This window comes from Lactuca serriola, chromosome 8 (assembly GCF_051521515.1).
Source record: "Lactuca serriola cultivar US96UC23 chromosome 8, Lser_US96UC23_V15, whole genome shotgun sequence".
NCBI lineage: Eukaryota > Viridiplantae > Streptophyta > Magnoliopsida > Asterales > Asteraceae > Lactuca > Lactuca serriola.
Window position 1 is genome coordinate 88,774,998 of NC_136415.1, and position 11,070 is coordinate 88,786,067.

General features: G+C 28.9%; 1 protein-coding gene across 2 annotated transcripts; it reads right to left on the minus strand.

Annotated features, from left to right (window-relative positions):
* Positions 1 to 981: 981 nt before the first annotated feature.
* On the minus strand, positions 982 to 6,522 carry LOC145068326 (axial regulator YABBY 5-like). 2 transcript variants are annotated; one of them, XM_079015275.1, is made up of 7 exons: positions 6,416 to 6,522; positions 5,416 to 5,574; positions 3,173 to 3,287; positions 1,792 to 1,840; positions 1,636 to 1,711; positions 1,434 to 1,505; positions 982 to 1,261 (listed from the first exon to the last, which is right to left on the minus strand). In XM_079015275.1, the coding sequence occupies exons 1-7, from the start codon at positions 6,503 to 6,505 to the stop codon at positions 1,202 to 1,204; spliced, it is 621 nt and encodes a 206-aa protein (XP_078871401.1). In that variant the 5' UTR covers positions 6,506 to 6,522; the 3' UTR covers positions 982 to 1,201. The 2 variants fall into 2 exon arrangements, with proteins under 2 accessions (XP_078871401.1, XP_078871400.1); XM_079015274.1 differs by having other exon boundaries at positions 982 to 1,264.
* Positions 6,523 to 11,070: the final 4,548 nt, after the last annotated feature.

An 11,070-nucleotide genomic window follows, 5' to 3' on the forward strand; every position in this document is an offset into this window, starting at 1 on the left:
TATAAAAAAACAATTAAGAAATCTAATAATAATAACATTTTTGAAGTGTCAGGGACAATTTGGAAATAGATTTCCAAGATGGTTACATGTAAATCGATATGGAAGATGGATAATAATCGTATAGGTATAACATATAATAATTAAACTTTTATTTTACTACTTTGAAGGGATTTTAAAGATTATAAAGATGCAACCAAGAAAAAAACACACCATAAAAAAAATGCAAAACACAAACAGATCATAAGTATTCAAAACATATAATATTCCTTTTACATGTAATTCGTTTCGGAAGACGGATAATATTAACATATACTATTCGTAATAAGTATCAACATTACATGAAAGACAGATAATATTAACATATACTATTCGTAATAAGTATCAACATTACAGAGTGAAAGAGATTAAAAACATACAGTTGTCTTGACTAATCAGACTCATCTTCTGGAGAAGTTTTTGGACTTGTTTCATGTGGTGGAAGTATGAAAGAATGGTCATGTAAATTAATGATTAAAAATGTATGAATTATATATAGAACTGAATAGGATGAAAAGGGGCAAGCAAATCAACTTAATTGCAATTAATTTTAAATTAGAATATATCATACCTTATCAATTCCTTATTTGCAGGGATTCGATATGAGTGATAACAGCCGTTTCATAAATTTTAAGATGAAATAGAAGAATGAATATGGTAACCAATTAAGTCTTTCCAAACGTGAAGCGATTTTTCAAATCACACCACATTTAAATTTAATTTAAATTGGATATATAAGTTACAAATATCATATGACCTGGACATGTAAACCACCCTGTGATATGAAGGAGGGGCAAAAATGGGATTTCACATTGAATGAATTTCGAGTTTTAGAAGGGACACGTGGCAGAGAGGATTCTTTTATTAGACAGGGAAATATCATATCGATTATTTGCATCGACTCACACAATCGTTTCCATAGATATAAACTGATATTGATGTACGTATTCTTCATGTTTTATTTACATGCATAACTCTTAATAAAATTTACGTCCAAATGAAGGAGAGAAACAGCCGACCAAATTATTTCGCTAAGCAAAGCGAAGTATATACTACAATGATAAACCTAAAAATACATGGATAACATGATGATACAATTGTCAAACAATTTTTAAAAGTAATATTTCAAATCATTAAAATTTAAAACATAATTAAAACTATTGAATTATTTGTCAAATGACTCTTTTGTTGACTTTAATCGCTTCTTAGATCCTTGCATGTTACTCTGCTGCATTTAATCAAAAGATATTACATCATGTAACCTTATTTTCTAAGAATTAATATGGTATTATAAGATATTAAACAAGATGAACTTAATTGATTTATTAAACAATGATGTCGATGTTCTAAAAACAGTAAATTAACTAAACTAGAGAAATTAATTATGAAAAACTGACCTGCTCAAGTTTTGCTTGATGATTGTTGCCCTCCAACATTAACCCAAAATGAATATGAGGAAAATGTGCCCACTGTAATTACATCACACTTCAATTATATTTTTAGTTTTATATATAACTATATATAAAGATCACATAATCTATGAATAAATAATTTTAAATTAAAAAAAATCCGAATTTGCGACCATGCATGTATACTTACATTTTTGGCAGCAGCACTAAAAGCTTCCCTGTGGCTGATATTTGAATTAGTAGCCTTAATCCTTTGAATCTCCTGTCTAATATTTTAAAATAAAATAGTAATTTAAGTTACTAATAACTTTATTCAATATATATCACTGGAATTTAGTATCTGTACTTGATGAATTGGTTATATGCAGATGGAACGCGTGTCCTTTTCTCCGGTGCTGTAAAAAGAATTACTTTTGTCATGATATAATAAATTTATTTATTTAGGTATATTTGGTAAAAAAAAAAAAGTTAGATTATGAAAGTTTTTTTTCACTTGTCATTTTATTGTATTTTTCATTTTATTAAATTAAAATTCCACATTTAATGTGTAAGATGATATATATGTAAAATATTTATTAGAAATGGTTTATACATGTAATGTATTCAATATATTAAAGTTTCATTAATTTTAATAATTCAAAGTTTTTTTCATTTTCTTATAAATTCAAACTTTTCAAATTGTTAAAACTTTATATTTATTTTTTTAATTAAACCCATGTAATACATGGGTCTCACACCTAGTGTTTTATAAAAATAAGGTTGTTTATTACTATAATTTAGTGTATTTGATAGAACATAAAACTAATTTGTTTAGTTCATAAAGTATATTATTAAAAGCTAGTTTGAAATAGTTTATTGATAAATAGACTTTTCAATTAGCATACAAAACAAGTAACACAAAATAGAGTCTTGCAACACGGTAACTAAGCCAAAAATTGTATGTTGGAGAGTGTAATTTTTATTTATGTAAAAATGTTTGATAAAAGTATTCAAAAATTTAAAAAAACTAAAATTTCTAAAAGCTCTTGAGAGCTAAAGGGTTTTTGGAATTATGGGCGTGTTTGGCAAAAGTAACTGTTAGCTGGAAGCAGGTAGCGGTTAGCTGATAGCGGATAGCTGGTAGCGGATAGCTGGTAGCGTGTAGCTGGTAGCTGGTAGCGGAAAGCTGTAGCTTTTATTTGGTATATGAATGTTTGACAAAAATAGTTGGAAGTTTTTGAAATATATAAAATTACATAAAAGGACAATTGATTAAAAATAAAATATATATATATATATATATATATATATATATATATATATATATATATATATATAAATATATTTTTAAGGGTAATTATGGAAATTGATTTCAAAAGCTCCGAAGCGTTTTGTTAAAAGCTACATGAAATAGCTTTTAGAATCAGAACGTTTTGTTAAAACTAAAAGCTAAACGCTCATACTGCCAAACGAAGCTTTTTGTTTAAACTAGAGCGTTTTGTCAAAAGCTAAAAGCTAGAAGCTCCCAAACGCTTCCAAAAGCTCCATGCCAAACACGCCCTATAAGTTATTTGTTATAATATAAAAGTTATAAACACATATTTTCAAAGGAGTTTTTTTTTCGACGTTTTCTAATAATAAAAATAAAAAATGATTCCTAGACTTTCTAAAGTAACTCCTTGCCAAACACACTTGATATAACGACCCAATTATATATGATTAAATTTGATGCAAAATCAAGAACGTACGAGCATTGATTATTGATTGATCATTGGTGTTTGGAGGAGGAGGTGGTTTCACGGGCATATATCTCGTAGATGAACACAAACCGACCTCAGAATTTGAAGGATTTTCGTTAGGATCCTGTTGAATTACAAAACAAATAATCCGTAAAATAGATAAATTAACATATCAACAAGTTCTTTGATTTTTTTTATTTGGTTAAATATATAAATAAAAAAAACTTTACTAGCCACATAGTTGATTTTTTCATGAAAATTATATTTATTATATGTTTCTTTCCTCCACAAATAAAAATTATGATATCTACAATAATATATAAAATCTATGTATGTTTGTATAATGAAATATAATATTTACAAAAAGAGATTTAAATAACCAAATCAATATTATTAATTAATTTATAATAACCAAAGCCAATAAATAAACATTTTGAACTAGAATTTTTTTTCAAGAAATGTTATTATAGTTCAATTTGAGGTGGAACATTGTTGTGGATACAAATAGGGTGAGCAAAAACCGCACCGCAATTAAAATTAACTGTAAAAACCATATGAACCACAAACGCAATAAAAATTGATGGTGAAGTTTTCTGTTTTTCAAAAACCACAAATTTGCGGTGCGGTGCGGTTATTAGCGTTCAAAAACCATAAAAGAACTGTACCGCACATCATATATTATATACAATTTTTTTTTTTATTAATTACTAATATATTAAATATTAAAAATAAGACAAGTTTCATAGATGAAATAATGATAAAATTCTAGAAGTCAAAAATATTGATTTTTTCTTATGTTTAACTTTAGAAAATGGTGAAATTTGACAATTATAAGAAATTTATTGTTAATTACTAGTGATTTAACGTTTTTAAGATATTAGTTATTTGTAATTTAAGTTAATTGTTTTATATATTACGGTTTTTTATTATTACAAATAATATGTTTAAACTCTTAAAACTATTTGAACTCTAAAGTGCGTTTAAAAAACCACACAAAATAACCGTACCAAATTCATGCGGTTAATAACCGAAACACAAAAAAACAAAACCGCACCACAAAAATAACCGCCTAATCGCACCAAACGGTTTTAAAAATGGATTCACCGCATTTGCGGTTAGTGGTGAGGTTTTGGTCAATAACCGCACTGAACAGCACCATGCTCACCCCTATAGATACAAACCCCTTGAAGCTACATATGTTTGACTAGGAGTTGGTTATTCATTTCATAATCCCAAAAATCTCTAGTCTTATGGCTCCTGAATATCCTATTTAGGAGTGTAAAGGAGTTGAGTCGAGCTCGAGCTTGGTGGCTTGGCTCGACTCATTTAAAGTTTATAGGGGTCGAGCTCGAGTTCGGTTCATTTTAAGCTGAGGTTTCAAAGCACAAGTTTGATTCATTGAGGATTTAAAATGCTCAAGTTCAGCTTGGGCTTGACTTATTTGTCACACAAGCCTAAACAAGTCTAAGCTTGACTCGAGCTCACATCTGTTAATAGTAAATTATCAAGCCTGTTTGTGTTTTAATACTCATAAAATACTCATTTATCATTATTTCATATTTGATATTTGATACTTAATTATTTAATTAAAAGTCTATATATAAGATTAAAAATAAAAGTTATATTATATAAAAATGCATCGAGCCTAATAAAGTTCGGTAGATGAAGCTCAAGCTCGATCTCATTTAATAAATAAACTTGAAACTAAGCTCGCGCTCGAGACTAAGTCTTTTATGAATCGATTTCGAATAGCTCAACTTATTTACATACACACCTACTCGTGCTTAGTGTAGTGGTTCAATTGTTGCAATGGGATAAACGTATATATATATATATATATATATATATATATATATATATATATATATATATATATATATATATATATATATATATATATATATATATAGTGTTAGCTTATTTTGTTTTCATTATCTATTGTGTGCATGTATGACTGATTCTGGACTAATCATTTTAGTTATTTTAAGAAAGTAATTAATACATATTACATCTTGAAGATATAATAGGTATTAACTACATCTTCAGCATTTAATATGCATTAATTATTTTCTTAAAATAACCAAAATGATTATTCCAGAATCAATCATACATGCACACAATAGATAGTGAAAACATTTGAACCTAACTTTTTTCTCTCTCTCTCTCTCTCTCTCTCTATATATATATATATATATATATATATATATATATATATATATATATATAGAGAGAGAGAGAGAGAGAGAGAGTACCTGATCACCATGGCAGTGAGAAGAAGAAGAATTTTGGGAGTTGGGATTGGTGAGAGACTGATGAACAGAAACCATTCCCATATTCACAGACAACACATTTGTGCAGTGTCCACATCTCACGGTTACTATATCGAACAAGCTGCTGCATGGTACACTCACCTGAATCCAGCTTCTAAATATTAATGATCAACTCGAGATCAAGATTATCCATTCAGAAAATCAATTTAGAACACGGATCCATCATGCAACTTCTCAAAATGTTTATATAGAATAAGTTAATTAGTTTTTAAACAACTAGGGTTTCAGGCTACAAATCGTACGTAAGATAAAGATTAATCGGAGATCGATGATGTCAAACTGAAATCAATATCGTGTAGCTGAAGATTCCTCATCTAATGATAACTTTTTTTAAGTGGGATTCCCTGAAATTTAAATCTGTGTGTTCTTCATAATGTAATATTGTTTTTTTAACAATAATTTTTTTCAACTAGAAAAAACATAGCTAACAAATAAACAAGATAAAAGAAGTGGCCATATATGGCCTTGATACCCAACTAGACCAATTTACGGATGAATTTCTACACCCAATCATGTGATCTTATAATTATGAGCCACAAAATCCTAGATTTTGGTTTGCACTCAACTATACTCCTAGCGTTAACCTGAGTGTGTTAGTTATGACCTTTAATATTTGATCTTGTTATATAATTGGTTATAATTTCTACTGAAAATCTCCTAAAAAAGTAAGTCATCTATTGGTTTTTGTAAAGAGAGAAAAAGAGAGTATGTTGTGAGAGAAAAGTTTTTTAAAAACTTCAAAGGAAATTTATTTTTTCCAGCACATAATAACATCAAAATCTGATATGAAGACCAACCCGATATTAAGTTTCTGCTTTTTTCATCTAAGAACCCTTAAAACATAAACTTCTTTCACTCTTTAGAAAAGAACACACATACAGAGAGAGATAGAGAGAGAGAGAGAGAGAGAGAGAGAGAATACCGCAAGAACTATATTGCAAAAGTTGCAAGGAATGTAACAAAGCTGCTCAGATGACGCTGCTGCTTCTATGCAACAACTGGTGCTTGACATCTCTCTCTCTCTCTCTCTCTTTCTCTCTCTCTCTCTCTCTCTCTCTATCTCACACACACACACACAGCTGTGTGTTTGCTTCTATTTGAAGTTGGAGTATGTATAGTAGCAGTATATATAAGTTCTATTTTATTCCATCTATATATATTTATAGGTGAACAATATCATAATTGAGTAAACAAAGACATACATATATGTACTATGTATGTGTTTATACATGAGAGAGAGAAAGAGAACGAGTAAGATGTAACTGAAGAAGTGATAGGATCCCATTGCAAAGGCATTATAGCAAACGGGTAAATCCGGTTAAATTAATTAGTGCATGCGGGCCCTACTCCATGCACTAGGACCGGAAATTATAACCTGATAGGTCGAGAATTCGTTTACGTCATGACTCTCAACATGTGATCTATTGTCTAAACATGCCACACGAGTTAATTTAATTTGGCAAAACGTCGGAATTTAATTAGATAGTCTTCATGATGTTACACTTGATCGAACTAGAAAACACATATTGAATTGACAGAAGCCGTGATAAAATAGTAAGTGTCAGTAAACATTGTATCGAGTTATATATAAACATGAAAATGTAATCTGTTTTGTCTAAGTCAGTTAAAGAAGACAAGTTAGTTACAAATCTTTGATCGGTGTGTTTTTAAATCTTAGACTAGGTTAACTAATCTAGCTAGGACAAAGCCAAAATGGAATTAGGATTTTTCTTCGATTTGTTAAAAGAAGTGTTGTTATATTCATTTTAATATTTGTAGCAAATGTTATAATGATTGTTACAACTCGACCATTCTAATGAAATCAATGGACCCCATACATGACATATCAAGGATGAGGAATTCTTTTTTATCTCTTCACTTTTTTGACATTAAAACAAATTCTTCAAAGGGTAAAAGTACAATACGAAATTATTGCCAACTTTAATCGCATAATAAGGAAACTGAATTTGGGCGCTCTATAACAATTTGGTATCCATCATAAGTTAGGTAATTTGTCACATACGATGAATATGTCGTAATTAAATGTAACCCTAGTTCACAATTTAAGAAAATAAAAACCCTAATTCAGTTATTTTTGTAGGGATTATATATATATATATATATATATATATATATATATATATATATATATATATATATATATATATATATATATATATATAGGGTTAGGTTATTTTGTTTTCACTATCTATTGTGTGCATGTATGACTGATTCTGGACCAATCATTTTAGTTATTTTAAGAAAGTAATTAATACATATTACATGTTGAAGATATAATAGGTATTAATTACATCTTCAGCATTTAATATGTATTAATTACTTTCTTAAAATAACTAAAATGATTGGTCCAGAATCAATTATATAGGCACACAATAGATAGTGAAAACATTTGAACCTAACTCTCTCTCTCTCTCTCTCTCTATATATATATATATATATATATATAATCCCGCTTTTTAAAATGCGCATAATTCACTCATATGAATTCAAAATTACTTGTTTTTTTTTCCAACATGTAATTTGGAGTTTTTAATTCATTTTTTACTGTACAAACATATATTTTGGTTAGATATTGAATCAAACACAACGCTTCGAAAGAATATCTATGATGCATTTTTTCTATTTCAACACTTTTTTTAATCTGTCATGCTTTTTTAATGTGTATAACTCATTTATATGACGTCGGAATTACTTAATTTTTTTCCAGCATATAATTTGGTGTTTGTACTTTATTTTAGACCGTACAAACACATATTTTAGTTAGATATTGAATCAACTATAAGGTATTGATCCGGTGAGATCTCGAAAAATGGTGAGTACTGCGAGGATAATTTTTGACCAATCGTGCTCATTCAGGGCGTTCTCGTCAAACAAATAATGAATTCGGTTGAAAAAAACTAATGAACTAGGTTGGAAAAAGATTAGTTTGGGCTAAACGTATAAATGATTTGGCTTATACTTAAAGAGGATTGGGCTGAGAATAACGTTCAATGTTAATCTTCTTCGTTCATTCATTAAGCAATATCGAAGACAACACAAATCCATTGAAATTGTGATCGTTTCTACTAAAAGCTACAATACCTGCTTCAAATCACACAAATCAGGTTAGATTCGAAAACAAATAAGGGCGGAGCTTAAGCAATTAATTGGGGGGGGGGGGGGGGGGGGGGGCGAAACTATAAAAAAAATTCAACAAATAAACACCAAAAATACAAAGAAGAAGAATTACAAACTTCCAGTCACCATTTTCAATAATTTATCTTTATATTTAAACCAACAGGCGACAAAATCATCTAAACTTCCATTTTTAATTCTTTAACTTTTATAGAATAATAACACTTTTGCTTATTTAAATTTTTTATCAATTTGTTTATTGGGAAGGCAAGAAAATAGGAGAGTATTTGGTCAAAAAAACCAATAATGAGACCAGTTAATATGAAGCCAAGAGTTAGCTATTACCCTTTTTCTCTTCTTTTGTAACCTCCTTTCCTGAATCATACTTGTTTTCCTTTTTGTGCCCATCTTCTCTCACACTTTCTTTTTTATTCATTATTTTTTATTTTATTCTCTTTCTAGCTACAAATTCTTCTCTTTTCTATTAATTTCTAGCTGCTCGTGGTTTCTAAGTTTTTACATACACATTTAAAAGATTGCATCTTGCTTGAATGAACCAACAATTTAACTAACAATGTGTGTCCAAGAACAAGTTAATAATTTATTTAAAGCAAGTAATTGAGTATAGCAAACATAATCACATATCAAGAATTGAGACACAAATTAGTGAAACTTAATCAGAGGAGCTGAGAGAATGGTCTGCTGGTCCGATCGAGAAGAGAGAAAATAGAAATTAAGAGAACACTAAACATACCTGATTGATTCCAGTGCAAAGGTGAGAGGTGGAGCTATCAGCGATGATTGGGAGGTACCGAGGTGGATAGGTTTTCCAGCGAACAACGAATGATGGAGCGAATGCGCGAGGGTTAGAAATGTCGATGCCTCGATGGCTTTGGTTCGAAGAGGGGGGGAGCCCAAACATTTTATTTTTATGGGCTTAATTTGAGTAACGTTTCTTGGGTTATAACTAGTTCTTAGAAAAAAATCGGGGGGGGGGGGGGGGGGGAGGGGCATAACCCCTCCTAGCCCTAATGATCCTCGGCTTCTGAAAACAAAAACAAAATTTTACCATATAATATTTAGTTAATGTGGGACTAATTATCTATACCATAACACCATAAACATGTAATATTGTTGCAACTTGTTTATGTTCTATTTTTGATATCTGTATTTGGAGCATTATATTTTGTATCATAACATGTGTATATCATAGAAAGTACAGAAACTAGATCACATCATTTATTTTTTATACTCTTTTACATTAGATCATAACATGTTTGGATAATAAAATATTTGGATCATACACAGTTCGAATTGGATCATTGTGTTGATTGATTTGTAACATTTCAATCATAAACTATTTGCGTCATATAATTCTTTAATCATAAAATTTCAAATCATATATTTTTTAATGTTATGATCCTTAATCTATCATTTGAATGAACGAGACATCAACCCTAATAACCATATATGTTTTCTTAGTTTGTATTAATAATTAACTGCATTGTTCATTCAACTAGTTTTTAAAAACTGTGTTTTATTGTAGATTTTCACCGCATTGTTCATTCAACCACTTTTTAAAAACTGTGTTTTATTGTAGATTTTCACTGTAAGCAAACAGAGAGTTCTTTATTCGCCAGTTTGATGCAAAACTTTCATCGAGTGATCATTTTCTTGTTTTGTGCATCGGTCTATATATTTTAATATTGTCAATATCAAATGTTACATCGGCATAGAAAAAAATAAGAGCTTCCTTGTTTGTGTTACTGAATATGCCCTGTCTCCTATAGATTTTGATGAAAGTGGATGTCATGCTTTATGTGATTTAAAATGTTCAAACATTTGGAGTTTTGTAAATTTTTACTAATAGATTATCGATAATTGATAATTATTTAGTTATGATGCAAATGATTTTATATTTTGATTCTCATCATTTGTTACAAGAATTTGTTCATATTACATTTATCAATAAATTTTGTATGATGCAATTTTATATACACAAAAAATAGTTATACACTTTGAAGTATATTATTCTGAATTATATAATTTTTAATCATCTTAATTTGAACTATATGATTTTGAATCATTAATGGGTTTTCATATACGTTTTAATTTACAATTGGTTTCAGTTCATAACAAGTTTTAAATCATAATTGAGTTTGGATCATAATAATAAACCAATTTGACGTTTTAAATAATATATATATATATATATATATATATATATATATATATATATATATAAAGAGAGAGAGAGAGAGAGAGAGTGAGTGTAACAACGGAAATTTTTAAAACAAATTTTTCATTTCTTAAAAATATATTTCCATCCAAAATAAGTCATAAAGATCCAATGTATCATGTCATAATACAAATCATATAAATCCCAAGATCATAAATCCTCCATCAGTGTGTACAGATCATGCCGGCGCCTTCCCACGGTCC

What these genes read in the sequence shown, in the direction of transcription:
- LOC145068326 (XM_079015274.1), bottom strand. Translation starts at nt 6,505, where the DNA reads ATGTCAAGCACCAGTTGTTGCATAGAAGCAGCAGCGTCATCTGAGCAG. An exon ending in CTCACTGCCATGGTGATCAG is followed by an intron (nt 3,288 to 5,415) that starts GTACTCTCTCTC and finishes GTAATTCAACAG; the next exon opens with GATCCTAACGAAAATCCTTC. An exon ending in GCATATAACCAATTCATCAA is followed by an intron (nt 1,712 to 1,791) that starts GTACAGATACTA and finishes TTAAAATATTAG; the next exon opens with ACAGGAGATTCAAAGGATTA.